The sequence below is a fragment of the Setaria italica genome, chromosome IX (genome assembly GCF_000263155.2).
Source record: "Setaria italica strain Yugu1 chromosome IX, Setaria_italica_v2.0, whole genome shotgun sequence".
Lineage (NCBI taxonomy): Eukaryota > Viridiplantae > Streptophyta > Magnoliopsida > Poales > Poaceae > Setaria > Setaria italica.
The window spans coordinates 3,882,010-3,896,974 of NC_028458.1; the positions used below are offsets into that span (position 1 = coordinate 3,882,010).

Genomic DNA, 14,965 nt, shown 5'->3' on the forward strand with positions numbered 1-14,965 from the left:
TTGGTAAGGGACATATATCTTCCAGGGATAAAATTTTTGAGACAAAAGACTAAAACGTTTCAAAAAAATAAAAAAATCCCGTTCCGCCCGCACCGCTCCACCGGGCCCGCGTCCTGCAAAGAACAGATCAATGAGCCTGCGCAATTTGATTCATGAGCCCGTACTGCGGCGGCGGCGCTCCGCCCGCCCTCCCTTTGCTCCCTCCCTCCCTCCCCGCCTCCCCGGCCTCCTCCTCCCCGCGGGCGAGGGTGGCGTGGCGTGAGCAGGCAAGGAATGGAGGGATCAGAGGGGGAGGAGCGCGGGGAGGAAGGGAGGAGGAGAGAGGAGCCGGGCGCAGGTAGCTGAGGAGGAAGGGAGCGAGGGAGATGAGGGTGATAAGGAGAGAGAGGCTGGAGAGGGTCGGGCGCAGGAGATAAGGTGGGCGCGGAGAGGTGGATAAATTCCGGTTGGAGTCATTAACTGAGATAAAATGATTAGTCATGGTTGGTAGCTCCAACCAGGACTAAGAGCCACGAACTGGACTAATTCATTTTATCTCGACCGGTGGCTCCGACCGGGACTTAAAAGGAATTTTTATCCCGGTTGGAACCACCGACCGGGATTAAAAGGGCTCTACCAGTCTACAAAATTTAGATCCGGAACTAAATGCACTTTAATCGTTTAGTTCCGAATTCAAAGTCATCCGGAACCAAAGGTACTGGATGGAAGATCATTCCTAAGCAACTGCACGCTACGCTGCCATGCTGTCACACTCCCAACCACGCTCCACGCACGCTAGTTTCCTAGCTGAAATGCATATTTAAATGCGTGTATCAACTTGTGTAGTTTGTAAATAAAACTAATTAGATGCATCTCCTCCTGGTCTAGCAGTAGGATATACACATAGGAGTATAGGATAGAGATGGCATGGTCCAACATATACAGCAAGGGTTACGAAAAGTTGTTAGACTCTAATCTAGAAAAAGGAGCTCAAAAACACATAGAAAGAAAACTCTACGACAAAGAAAGACAATTAAAAAACTAAATTTCAATCTTCTTCTTTGTCTATATTTCAACATTATGTTATCTTTATGCAGCACCAATCCATCACATCTGTCGTCTACTTAGAAATTTGATGTGGGACTTATCCTACTAAATCTTGTCACGCAGAAACATATTCCACCTAGATAAAGAATGCTAGGTCAGAGAATTTTAAGGTGATGCTTCCAAGGAGGACACGACGTCGAAGACACCATCGCCACCATTCTAGCCAGCACGTAATCTTACAGAAAGTCCAAAAATAAATACCTCAGGGGAGGAAAACGATGCCGCTGTTGCTGACACCGACGTAACAGTCGGGTAGGAGTTTCGAGTCTGTTCGCTTCAGCTTATAAGCCGGCTGAAAAGCTGAAACGGCTGATTTGTTGTGAGAGGAAAATACTATTTGGTGGCTGATAAGCCACCTGAATAAGCTGAAGCGAATATACCCTTCGTCCGAAACTCCTGCACAACCACGTCATTACCGTGGCAAAATCTATGGACCACCGTACCACCGCCCATGCCGGCATAGCCAACACTGCCCGCTGCCCGCTATCACCGTCAACGATCTGCAATAAGGTGCCCACAACTGAGTAGCACCGCCCGAGCACCACCGCCAGCAATAGCCGCCATGCTCCAGCGGGACACCCAGTGCCGGTGATGTGCCCATCGCCGCCCATCTCCATGTCGCGCGCAGGGCGTCACGCGAAGTCCGGAACCGGCGGAGGCCAACGCGTCAGCGCGGCCACCGGTAGTCGACGACAGCCCCCGCACACGCGTCAGCGCGGCCACCGGTAGCCGACGGCAGCTCCACCCCGCGGTTTGGGGGCGCAGCGGTGACCATGGCCACCCAGCGTGGGAGGAGACGACCAAGGGGCTGGTCCCACCAAGGAGATCGTAGATCCGGCGGAGGGACAGGCAGATCCGGTGGAGGGATAGGCAGATGCAGTGGAGGAACACGCGGCTCCGGCCTCGAAACGGCCGGAATCGGCCTGTCCCGGCGGTGGCAGTGGGTGAGCTCACCGAGAGATTTTGGGCTGGGTGAGGGAGGAAGGGGAGGGATGGAGGGGCGTGACGTGGCGCAGCCGCTGGCCGCCACCACCGCCGGCCGGTCGGCGGCGACGGCAGCGGCCGTCGGGGCTTGGTTGCGGGGGGAACTGGGTGGCGGCGCGGCGCGCCCCCGAGTCGCCAGGAAGGCGACGCCAACATATTACCACATTATTATTTCCAAATTCGAAAGAAAGAACCAGCATCTCAAATGGCACCAGTAATTCAGATTTCAGAACACTAGTGCGTCAGTGCGTGTGTATGGTATCAGTACTAGGGAGGGACGACCTCTCGTTGTTGGAAAAATAAGCCATAGCTATAGGAGCTCCAAATAGCCACCTAACACAGTGCACATTCACTTTTCAAACGAGAAAAAGCATAACTTACAGCCTCTATACAAACTAGGGATGAGCATAGTCCTTCTAAAGGAATTACATATCATTGGTCACCAACAGCTGCCAGCCTCTCCCCTTCTACTTATATTAACTCACTTGATCGACCATGCTTGTTTTACATATGCTTCCCTCCACTAGTCGTCCCAGCTCCTCTTATGTCTCTATTCATATACCACTGTTGTAGTCTGCGTAGTCCAGTTTAATTTGCAATAACTCTGATTCTCTGAAGATGAGCTTTGTTATTTTGTTCAAAGCAAACAGCCAATATGCATCGCATCCAGTTTGTGTGGTACATATCATTTTAGTTTAGCTCGAATCGAAATGTCATTTTTGAATTATTATAGGTGTGTAAATTTCTTTTATGCATACTTTAGACTTAATATGCATGTTTGAACTATCTTATTGTAATTTATGCAGCTTTCGCACTTAACTGTTGATTTAAGATTTGGTATGATATTTCTATTCTTGTATATCGAATTTCTCAACAAGTTTCAAAATATTTACCCGAATTATATATGGATCGTACCAGTCATGTATTCGTTATACTGAATTGTAAATGAAAAATTTATCGCGGCGTACCTTTAGCTAGCAAAATCCTGGATCCGCCATTGGAGTAAAGTGTCTTTACACAGGACTAAGGAGAGTAGGAGACTCGCCCTAAGCTCGTGTTGGAGGCAATGCCAATCAACGAGAGCAGACGGCTTCTCCTAATCGGTAGGCACCATTTTTGGGTGATGTGTGCCTCCTGTAGCTTGCTGGTGTCTGAAGAACGGCAGATTGTACTACTGCATTCAGATCGATCTGCAGTAATAAACGGGCTCATGTTTTGACTAAATTATTGTTGACTGCTACACCTTGACGAGTAGTGTCTGTCCATTCTTGCCGGGAAAGCCCCGTGCCTACTGTATGCGTTCAGAATTCCAGAAGAAAAAAGAAAAGCTGGGCCTCGACTTGGATCTCTTGCCGTCCTGTCCTTGTTCTGTAAGGCTTGGAGGGTCTTCTATCCTCTTATCCGATTGCAAAATATGGGGACCCTTCCTTTTTCATATTGCTGGAATGATATGGTCACAGAGAGGCGAGAGCTAGCTACTTTCAGCCAGTACCATGTGGATTTTTATAAATTGTAATTCATGGCGTCCTTCCTGCCTTGGAAACATAGGGGATTCAACATGGTTCAACAACTACTCTAGTGGTCTCCTAAGCATAGTGCATCATCCTCGAGTCATTTGTTGCTAACAACTACCGGCCTCTTCCCTCCTTTTATTTAACTCACCTGGCCATGCTCATGGACATATATTACTTCCTCCATCCTCGGCCTAGGACCATTGTGTGACTGTTTCTCAATGCAGAAGTTGAATGAACGCAAAATAGAGGGAAGATGATGAGTCGCAAGGATAGGCCATGAACTGTTGACAGTTGGAAGATATGCTCTTTTCTTTTCTTTTCTTTTCTTTTTTAACTGTAGTGACGATAGGCTCATATATAGTTAAGAAAGTAGCAAAGCGACTTGGGAATGGAGGGCGCCGGGACTAGCTCTAAGACTACCATCAAAACTAAGTGGTTAAAAAAGCATTCGAGAATGGTCGTCAACTTGGGCAACATTTGCCACTGTCACACTCCTCGTTGCAAAACCCTCTTGAATGTTCAGATAAGCAAGGGCAACGAAACTGAAGGTGGTGAGTTGGAGCCTGCTTGCTAGAGATCGTCGGTGGCGATTCGAAGAGTACATAGATGAGGTAGGTGTGCGACTGTGGTGCGGGCAGAGTTCGCTGCGCTTCTGAGAGTCACAGTTGACAGCAACTTCATCGAGAATGGTGCAAGTTGAGTGGAAGCTGGATTGAGAGTTGAGGCAACAACACAAAGGCTGAAAGTTTAGTTTAGGGAGCCACCGCGAGATGAATCTGAATGTACTCGTACACTAAAATTTGCTAGTTTCAAGTGATGAGGTGAGCTGATGATGTGAAGAATGGTCGTCCAGCTCCGGCAGGAACATGTTTAATCGCATGTCACCATCAAGACTTCTCGTAAAAGAAAAGAGAACACATACATAAATTCTCAGCCAAAAAAAAAGGAAAAGAAACGGGTCAGGATCGATTGTGCAATGTGCGATTATGGTGCACGAGCAACAGGCAATCATAGTTAAAACTCAGCTCAATCGGTTACTGTTACTGAAAACAAATTGAATTGAAAATCCAATAATAGAAATGAGAGCCTAAACCAAAATGATATGCTTGGGCCCGGCCCAACTAGACGCACCACACCGAGCCCAACACGGCCCGCCTTCTCTGTCTCCTCGGTTTCTTCTTTCTTGCGAGAGAGGGCAGAGCCGAACGAAGAACCGAATCGAAGCAGAGTACCAGACCACCACCGCTCTCGCCCGGCTCCGCTCACCTCGCCGGCTTAGGGTTTTGGCCGCCGCCGCTGATCTCGCCCGCTCCGCCATGGCCGCCTCTCATGAGTGCTCCTCCGCCGCCGTCGGCGAGGCCCCGACCACCGGGGAGCACCGGATGGGGACCACCATTGTCGGGGTCTGCTACGATGGCGGTGTCATCCTCGGCGCCGACTCCAGGACCAGCACTGGTACGGCCCTTCGGTCCCCTCTCGATCTGTCTGCGCGGCGAATCCTGCCGCCTGTTGGGGGTAGATTTGGTGTGGGGATGGCGATGGGTTCTAGGTTTTCGCTGGATCGTTGGGAATTGAGAGGGATACCTGGTGAAGTTGCCGGCTGTGATATGCGCTGCCGAACTACTTTGACTGCTTGGTTCATTGCCCCACTTGCGATATTAGGGGATTGATCTGTTAGTCGCAGCTGCAACTTGCGAGATTAGAGTAATTTTAGTACTAGCAGTAGGTGAGAGTAATGTTGAGGGGGTGTTGTACTTTCTCCTCATCCTGTTTGAATCTTTGAGATCATTTTCTCTTTGTTCCTGAGTAATTTTTTTTTTGGCCAAGTCAGACATCTGAGCCTATGATGAATTCCATATGATATTTAGCATGTCAGAAAAAAAAAGTGCATTATCAGCCGCCTGAACATGCATCCATGTCCATTGAACACTGATGAATGATAAGATTATGTGCCAAGGGATGATTTTGGTGTCTTCTGCATAATTGAACTCTGTATTCTTGTGATCGACTCCTTAAGTTCATGTGGTGTCTAAGTAGTTCAGGAAAATGCTTTTGCGGTGTTTCCACTCACCTATTAAATTCAGCATTAAGCTGTTGTGTTCCTGTTTTGGGCTTCATGTTGATATTTTTAGTTGCCTGAATTCGTAGGAATGTATGTGGCAAACCGTGCTTCAGACAAGATTACTCAACTGACTGACAATGTGTATGTCTGCCGCTCTGGATCGGTAAGTGTCCATGCTATTTTGAAGATTGAAGCTTTTTACTTGTTGTTTTCTCATGCTTGAGTAGAAATTTTTTTTTTCATATTAAGATGGGTGGAAACTTCAATTTGTCCCTTTGACAAGTTAATGCACTTTCTTCAAGAGGGCACTTACACAGTGGTTTATATATGATTATTGTTCTAAACTAGTCAGACAAAATGCAAGCCAGTAGCTCATAATGCTGTTCTTATGCTGCCTTATCTTTTATTATCTTTGTAGAAAGGAATTTCTCCTTTGCGGTCCACTGTATTGTGCCAGAGATGACACATTCCTGTTTGCAAGTTCGTCATTTCATATGTAAAATTCTTGCTTTTTTTGCAGGCTGCCGATACACAAGTCATTTCTGATTATGTACGTTATTTCCTTCACCAGCACACGTAAGTTTGTTCTCATACACAGCCTAACAATAATCTTCTCATTGAATGAAACAATAAACTAGATGAGATTTAATATCTCTTTTATAAATACTGTGGTATACAGTTACATTAATTTTTTGACATGCAAGGTAGCTGATGCTAAAGTTACCCTCCCTGTGCAGAATCCAGCTTGGGCAACCAGCTACTGTTAAAGTTGCAGCCAACTTGATTAGGTTGCTAGCCTATCAGAACAAGGTATGTTTCATAGCATTCTAGCACACAGACTATTAAAATCTCTTTACTGACCTCATTGATAAACACATGACATATTGCATTGTTTTTCACATTTGATGCTAAATTCTTGTCGAATTTTCATAATGAATATTTGTTATCAATGTCCAGAACATGTTGCAAGCTGGCATGATTATTGGAGGATGGGACAAGTATGAAGGAGGCCAAATTTTCTCCGTTCCCCTTGGTGGAACAATTCTGAGGCAGCCATTTGCAATAGGAGGTAAATTTCTCCCATACACTACATGGCTCATGTTTTTTTCATGTCATCGTCCTTGATGTAACTTGCAGTGCTTTCTTCAAAATACCTTATGCGCCTGCTAATGATCTAGTATTTAAATTACATACTTTTTGCATTACATGATATTTGAATGTTTGTAACCCAAATCTGGCTAAGAAAAAGATGTATTTGCTGAAAAGTATGGATCATATTATCTTCCTAATCATTTTTTCTATATGTTGCTGTTTCTGACACTTACGGAAATATCCCTTACTTCTTCCAGGTTCAGGTTCGAGTTACCTGTATGCTCTGCTTGATCATGAATGGAGAGAGGGAATGAGCCAGGAGGAGGCAGAGGTACATCTCTAGGTTCCCTCTTTACTCTGGTTACTAATACAAGATGTTTTCTCTCCTATGTGGAATATAGAACACAGATTATTAAACGTGTAGAGAAGAATAGAGTACAAAACTAGGTCCAGTTTTCCTAACCTGGTTCCTTTACTTCATATTTGCAGAAATTTGTGGTGAAGGTTGTTTCCCTTGCAATGGCCCGTGATGGTGCTAGTGGAGGGGTTGTTCGCACAGTTACAGTAAGTTCTTGTCTGATGCAATTGTCATGCTTCCTTTATTTTGTTTCAGAAATTTTGAAATGTCAGAAATACCTAAACTAGGTGATATTATGGGTTTTCTATTATGATGGAACTTTCTGCAAATCTACATACTGGGTCTTGTTATATCTTTCTTCTAAAGTAAAAATCAAGCAGTTGTAATTGAAAACCATAAGTATTTATTCAACTGAGTATTCTGTGCTAGCTTTGTTTTCATTGTCTTGAGCTCTTTCCCTTGTGGGAAATAATGCTTGATTTGCAAGAACATGGTGACTTTGCAAGGTATGTTTTAAGTGTATGCATGCATATTCCATTCACCCTCATTTTTTCATTCGACTCTATTTGCCAGTGTTCTGTGTCTGGTGGGTACTCAATAGATAATTTTGACTGATCTTTTTCTAAGTTGGAAACTAATAGAAGTGGTTGTGCTGCAGATAAATGCCGATGGTGTGAAGAGGAACTTTTACCCTGGCGACAAGCTGCCACTGTGGCACGAAGAGATGGAGCCCCACAACTCGTTGCTTGATATTCTCGCAGCTGGGAACCCAGATCCGATGGTGCAGTGAATTTGCAAACCAGCCGTGCCCCTTTTTATGAACTCTCCTGTATCTGACATGTAGATTTCAACTGAAGAACTGGAAACGATTTCAGCAGAATTATGCCACACCGACTTATTTACATTTTCTTGTTATATCATTGTTCCTGTTTAGCAGAATGATATGAGTTTTGAGGAAATGCTTAGGAACAGGAAGTCGTTGTTTTAGATAATGAATAGTTGTTACTGTTATGAGTCTTCTACGGTCTTGCGATCCCAAAATGAGATACGAAATACGATCTTGTGATTCACAAGTCATGTTAACGCTCAGCTTTGTTTGCGATTGGGAGACCTGCTCGGCGAAACAAACTTCAAAAACCGTGCACGTGTTCGGCGAAACAAAGGTAAATTGGCAACGAAGCTAACATTCCGAAGTTCGTAGGTTCTTTCTGGCACCTAGCATGATTCGCAGAAATTATCACCCTGTAACCCTCAAATTTTGAGGACCCGTATCACTCAACCTGCCATTTATTCGTAAAATAACTCCTGCATTTCATCCTTTACATTCGAACTTACAGGGGTAATGCGTACTACATGAAGTTAGTGAAGCGTTTGTACAATTTAAATTTCATTGCCAAATTATTCTCAGATTTCTTTGCACGAGTCAGTATTCTGTTGAAATGGGCCTGGTGAAAAAGGCGTCAAAAAAAACATTTTTCACCCGCCCTAATTTTTCATTCTGTTATGGGATATAATACATTGGGTTGGGGAGCTTGAAGGAGCGAGCACTCATGGAAGAGCCAAGCAGATCGCTCCACTGATCCCCTGAATTGCCCAGGATCCTGTACCCTTCTGCTTCCATCTCCTTCCTCTTCTCCGATTTGTAGGTTGTCGCGGTCTTTTTGCGGTCAGCTGCTGCCCTGGACATTAGGAAAGACAGTTTCAGAATTTCAGTACAAGCAATGAACGTTGAAGAAGTTGGTCATGTAAAGTGCCCAGGTGACAAATTTGACTGAGGTTAAAAGATGTCAAATTCAGCATTCAACAAAAGGACTATGACCCTTAGCCTAACAGTAGCTGTTTTTTCATGGTAGTGATAATGTCAGCTAGAATTTTGGACAAGAAGAGCAACAGCATAGTCGTATTTTGGAGATGAAGCACTGAATTCAGTGCTTCAGGACAAGAGGATAACAGAGCGCTTTGCTGCCAACATTGATAACGCTACTGCACTGCTGCTGGCTGCGGCACTACAATGTTTATATTTCAGAAGTTCAGATTCTTCGCAGCAGCCTAGATTCAACCATTATAGCCAGAAGCCAGGTTGGCTATATGACTATAGGCTAATAGCAAAGAAGATTGATGTAAAATTGTAAATTAGCAACCGACTTGAAAATGATGTGCAAGGTATACCTGAGGATGAGCTTGTCCCAATCATGGAACCCCTGTTTCTTGAGGTTGTCCACCGTGACGGCCTGGTGCCCCTCGCTCCTGCCCGTGAGCAAGAAGATTTTGAATCCCAGCTCGCGAACCTCCTTGTACAGCTTCAAGCTGGAGGGGATCGCCGGCGCCTCCCCCCTCTCCACCCACTCGTCGAACTTGTGGTGGTCGAACAATTCAAGCCTGCGGTTTGAAATCACGTAAACCATGTGAGACAATTTTCAGTGGAGAGATTCATGCCTAATTCGTTGCCGTTTGTTTGCTGCCCAAATTTTTGCCATTTTGGGTGGCATGTACCAAACGCGTTTTTTTTATTATTGCCTAATCGAATCGATGCTCGGAATTTCGTGGCTAGATTCCTGCCATTTTCGTCGACGGCGACGCGAGAGAGTCGGAGGGGGAAGGAAGAGTCACCCGTATCCGTGGTCGGCGTAGTAGGGGAGGTTGGACAGCAGCGTCTCGTCGACGTCGAAGACCCAAGCGTCGCGGCCGTCGCCCCCGAGCGGCGCGGCGCGCGCGTAGGCGGCCGACTCCCGCGCCACGAGCTCGAGGTCGGAGCGGTAGGCGGTGCCCGTGACGTAGTCCCGCACGTGCGCCGCGCACTCCGCCGGCACCGCCCCCCATGGCTCCAGGTTGTTGGCCTCCGCCGCGAGCCGCCAGCTGGCGCACCGCACCTCCGGCGGGAACTCGTCGCCCGAGCCGTCGCCGCCGCCAAGCTCTGATGCGGCCGCCGACGGGAGCTCGATGACGAGAGGGCGCGGCAGGAGTTGCTGCTGCGCAGCCGCCGCCTCCGGCTCCTCGGACGCGCCCTGCGCCGGCGCGGTCGGCGCCACCTCCGCCTCCGTCTCGGCGGCGGCGGGGGCGAGGAGAAGCGCCGCAGCCAGGAGGAGCATCAGGAGCAGGTGGACGAGATCGCCACCGCCGCGGTGGCGCGCCATGGCGTGCTTGTTGTTTGTTATTGATCGACCGCCCGCGCGGGGCCGGCCGTCGATGCGCTCCGGCGGGGGCCCGGTGGAAGGCGTGCGGTAAATAGCCTGGCGGTGGTGGCAGCGGGAATGCGTGGCTCCGCCGAGTTGGGCGCGAGGAGAGGAGAGGAGAGGAGCGGAGGATGGCCTGGTGGACGGGAGGCGTTTCGTGCTGGGGAAAGGAAAGGAATTAGAGGAGAAGAAGGGAGGAGGCGGCGACGGCGAGTTGGGGGAGTTGGATTCGAATCTGAGGGAGGAGGATTCTTCGGTGGCGGGGACAAGACAACCCGTGGCCGTGGTGTGGGGTCGGTGGTGACGTGTCGTCCACGGATTGGTTGTGTGCGTTGGTCGGGCGGGGCAAAAGGTCTTGGCTGCGACGCGCCGCCGACGCGGTACACCAAAGACCAAACCACGCTGCTGACGTCTCTTTCTTGCGATTGCTGTTCACCGGAGGCCAAAGCAAAGAGATAAAACGTCCATACAATAAAAAAAAATATGGCTCGTTTCAAGACATGGCAGCGTTTTCAGCATCCAAGTTCAAGCAAAAAAAAAATCCCATGCAAAATTAGAAGAAGTACCAGACAATAAAAAAAAATATATGCAGGTCAGTGATCTCACTCCCCGTTGCATCTTCACTCTTGTTATGGTAGTGCCATGCACCTCTCCAGTCAATTGATAGTGAAATGGTCAGAAATAAAATTTGGAACGGGAGGCACCAGGACAATGCATATTTCAAGGTCGGACAGCTCCGGTGTAGCGTGATATTGTGTTGGTCAAGTTCATATTCTCCGCTGAGAAAAGGGAGTAATGGTATTCGGTCGCAAGCTCACAAGCTGCGTCAGACGAAGTTTCACCGTGCAGTCGCAGGGACGTTCTCGTGGTGGCATGCGCAGCGTTTAAAATGAAGCTATTCTCGTACGTCTCTTTTGAGTTTCGATGCACAGTACAGTTATGATGCCATGCAATAACATGTCACACGGTATGGTTGAGCAGATACATTAGTCTTTGAATGCTACCGCTAGGATATATAACTTCACATCTTAAGCCTGATGACCATGGAACCATGCTTCTAGAACGTGGATAATTACATCACCAGGTGGGTTGCTTCCCCTCTGTTTAGCATTACAACAACATTATTATATCACCTAGACCTACTTTCCTCGTACATCTTGTGGGTTTTCTTTACATGTCAGAATCCGTGCCCCTAGCAGTCCCTACTCTGAACTTGAGACATGTGGGCATTGAGTATGCTTCTTCAACCATTACTCCACTGCTCTCGTACGCATAATAACATCTAACCATCCACCGCCCCCTATTTAACTCTGTCGACTCTAGTTGTCTACACATATTCTGCTTGTCCACTCCAGCACCTCCTCTGACTTGAAACTAGGCTCATCATAGCTAAGGAAGCAACAATGTTATCTGAGAATGGAGGGCATCAGGACAAGTTCTGAGGCTTGCGATCAAAGTAAGTGGTTACGATTCAACATTACGAGATTTCTAGTTAGTTAATTATGCAGAAGGTCTTCGATTACTACACACTTATCATATAAATATATATCTCTGTTGTTGCAGGGGGTTTCTGGTCTTGCCTTGCAGAACTCTCTAGCTGTTTCAGTCTTGCAACCAAATAATACAAGGACTGAGCGGTGTTGGGCTGATGCATGGGCTCACGGCTCAAAGAGGACAAGGGGTGCGTGATGGCGATCTCCTCTTCTTCTTCCTTCCATGATAGGATGATAGGAATCGAATTACTACCCTTGCTTTATTGAAGACACTAATAAACCGTCTTAACAGAAGCAACCGGAGCCGTTGTCAAAGGAAAACCTGAAGCTTGAACAATGAGTGGCAATCCTCTTTGCCCAGCAGAGGGAAAGCTTAAGGATGAGGATTGAGAGGCAATGAACCCTAACGTGGTTCTTTCCCAACCGGTGAGCACCGGTTTTAAAAACATATGCCTCCAATGCTAACCTATTGTTGGTAAAAAGAAAATGAAAAGGAAAAAAATGAATTGGCACAAGAAAAAATGGCAGGAACTTACAGTAATGAAACCCAAACGCAACCCTGGCAATCCTGCTACAGGAGCATTGAGTACGTATGCGTCTTCAACTATTCTTTCACTGCTCTCGTACGCATAATAACATCTAAACATCTACCACGTAGTAACTTGATACCAACAACTCAACCTCAACTAAATTCAATTGATCATGCTCGTGTAGTAACTTGATACCATCAACTCAACCTCACTAGGCTCATCGTAGCTATGGAAGCAATAATGTTATCTGAGGATGGAGGGCATCAGGACAAGTTCTGAGGTTTGCGATCAAAGTAAGTGGTTACAATTCGACATTACGAAATTTCTAATTAACAAATTATGCAGAAGGTCTTCGATTCTTACAAGCTTATCATATATCTTTGTTGTTGCACGGGGTTTCTGCCTTGCAAAACTCTCCACCAGTTGAAGAATGAGTGGAAATCCTCGTTGCCCAGCAGAGAGAGCGATTGAGGATGAAGAGATTGAGATGCTACGAGCGCTAACGTGGTTCTTTCCTAATTGGTGAGCATCGTTTACGCTCGTTATTGGCACATGCTATTTATGTAGTGTTTTCATACATATTTTTATACTAACCCGCCACTTGGCACCTGAAATAATCCCGTTTTCACCATTGTATTTTGGAGTATATTCTCTTTTTAAGGAAATTTGACCTATACTTTTGGATAAAGCCTCGGACGAGCAATGAACCTGTCAAAGATGAAGGCCAGCAGGCTCAGAAAGAGCCCAGGCCGATCGGCCTGGTGAAGCCCAAGCTGATCGGCCAGGGGTTTTCTGGCCCTCTCCGACACTTATTTTTGGCAAGCACTCCTCTAAAATTACTTAAGGGCTAAGATTGTGAAGATATGGCAAGTATTACTTCGGGATCAAAGAGGAATCGAAGAAGATCAAGCGAAAATTTGGAAAGTTATCAAACATCAATCTCATCTCGAAGTTATCGACGTGACAGGCCTACATGCATACAAAAATAAGCTTCCAGAACATCAGAGAAGACTTGGCGATGAAGTTGGACGCGAGGGGTTAAAAGGAAGGGCCAAGCTGATCAGCCTGGACCCCCTAGACTGATCGGCCTGGGACTTTCCTTCGCCCCCTCGTCTTCCAATTTTTGCCACGTGCTCTCCAGATTATAAATACCGCAAAAAAATCACCGAGTCCAAAGATCAATCCACCAGAAGTCAATGAATAGAAGGACACACACCAAAGGAAGCTGAGTGCCATTGCAAGTCTTCAAGGTTGTCTAGGAGATGGCTTAGACTACACCCTAGCCGCCATGGTCGTTCCTGCGCGGCGAAGCTATGGTGGAGTTTTGGGAGCTGAGCCTTGTCATCATCAAGGCTTATGTACACACGTTGGTGATATCAATCTAATCTTGTGCTTACTTTGATCTAGTATGATGCATGTTTATTCTCATATGTCTATCAATCTAATCTTGTACTTACTTTGATCTACTATGATGCATGTTTATTCTCATATGTCTAGCTAGCATATGTTCTTAGTAGGAATAGATGTAATCATGGTGATTAGTCTATGTCTTACGGATATATCTTAGTAGTGCGTAGGAAGTCGGCGTGATTACCTTCGCGTGGTGACGGCATGTTGGAGGGAAAAGGCCGATCGATTGCGTAATGTTGGTGTTGGCGCTAAAAATCGATCGATGATCCTCAGTGTCGGACACACGACCCGGGAGAATCTGCTTAACTCCTGTTCGGGTTATTGCCCTGGTACGGTTCGCGCGGCGTGCCAGTCAATCTGACTTGTTGATTGACAAGGAAATAAAAGTATTAAATTCCAGGGGGGCCCATCGGCTAGAGTTCCGATCTATCTTTAAAAACGTATCAGCGAATCGGCTGATTCACTGCAGATGTAACCAGCTATAAAACAGCTGATACCATGTGGCGATTGTAAAGAAAAGCTACTAGAGCAAACCAAACAACGCTAGAGAAGCAACATTCGGGATAGATCTAATTGGGTGTATGATAACAAAGAGCGAAAGCAATAAAAGTCGATAGTTCGTATCTCAAGCTGGATAACTGGTGATAAAAAACTAAAATAACATGTAAAACCTACGATTCTAGTTGATATCGATAGCTGGTGAATAAATCTAAACGAAACAACAGCGATGTGCCCGAAGTTAAAGCTTAGATATTACTTGGTAATCGGAACTTACAGAATTGGTTGGAGATCATGTCGATGCAGCCCTGCCAACCCGTACGAACTCGTGAAAGAAAAAGTATTTTGGCGAAGTCGCCGACTTGAACGTAAAGTACGAGGAAAAAGTAAATTGGTTGTATTGATTGATGTCTTGTCTTTACAAACCTACTCTAGAGGTGGCTATTTATAGCCTGTTACAACTGATTTTCTAACCAACTAGAATCTATCTCTAATTTTAAATGATAACAAATATTTACAAACACAACTCGTATCGGAGTTGGTTATCATATCCCCACGGACCAATCTCCTTCTTTAGCTAATCTTTTCTCCGGCCCACTTTGGGTCCATACTGACCAAGCCGCTCTAGCTCCCAATCGGCCAAGCCTTACCGACCCCTTTTGTCAATCGGACGAAACACTGTAGCTTCAATCGGCCGATTCCCAACTATAGTTTTTAGCTCGCCATATCGGCCCGTCTTTTCCTTTTTTGACGCCGATTCAAAAC

At 46.3% G+C, this 14,965-nt stretch overlaps 2 protein-coding genes across 2 annotated transcripts; one reads left to right on the top strand and one right to left on the bottom strand.

The window, feature by feature from the left end:
• The first annotated feature begins 4,773 nt into the window (after positions 1 to 4,773).
• On the top strand, positions 4,774 to 8,110 carry LOC101765383 (proteasome subunit beta type-6). The gene is made up of 8 exons (XM_004981456.3): positions 4,774 to 5,039; positions 5,733 to 5,809; positions 6,167 to 6,222; positions 6,384 to 6,456; positions 6,604 to 6,715; positions 6,996 to 7,069; positions 7,228 to 7,302; positions 7,755 to 8,110. The coding sequence occupies exons 1-8, from the start codon at positions 4,901 to 4,903 to the stop codon at positions 7,884 to 7,886; spliced, it is 738 nt and encodes a 245-aa protein (XP_004981513.1). The 5' UTR covers positions 4,774 to 4,900; the 3' UTR covers positions 7,887 to 8,110.
• Positions 8,111 to 8,365: 255 nt separating this feature from the next.
• LOC101775246 (acid phosphatase 1) lies at positions 8,366 to 10,475 on the bottom strand. Its single transcript, XM_022823374.1, has 3 exons — positions 9,707 to 10,475; positions 9,266 to 9,475; positions 8,366 to 8,775 (listed from the first exon to the last, which is right to left on the bottom strand). Exons 1-3 carry the CDS (start codon positions 10,228 to 10,230, stop codon positions 8,598 to 8,600), a joined length of 912 nt encoding a protein of 303 aa, XP_022679109.1. The 5' UTR covers positions 10,231 to 10,475; the 3' UTR covers positions 8,366 to 8,597.
• Between the last annotated feature and the right edge of the window lie 4,490 nt (positions 10,476 to 14,965).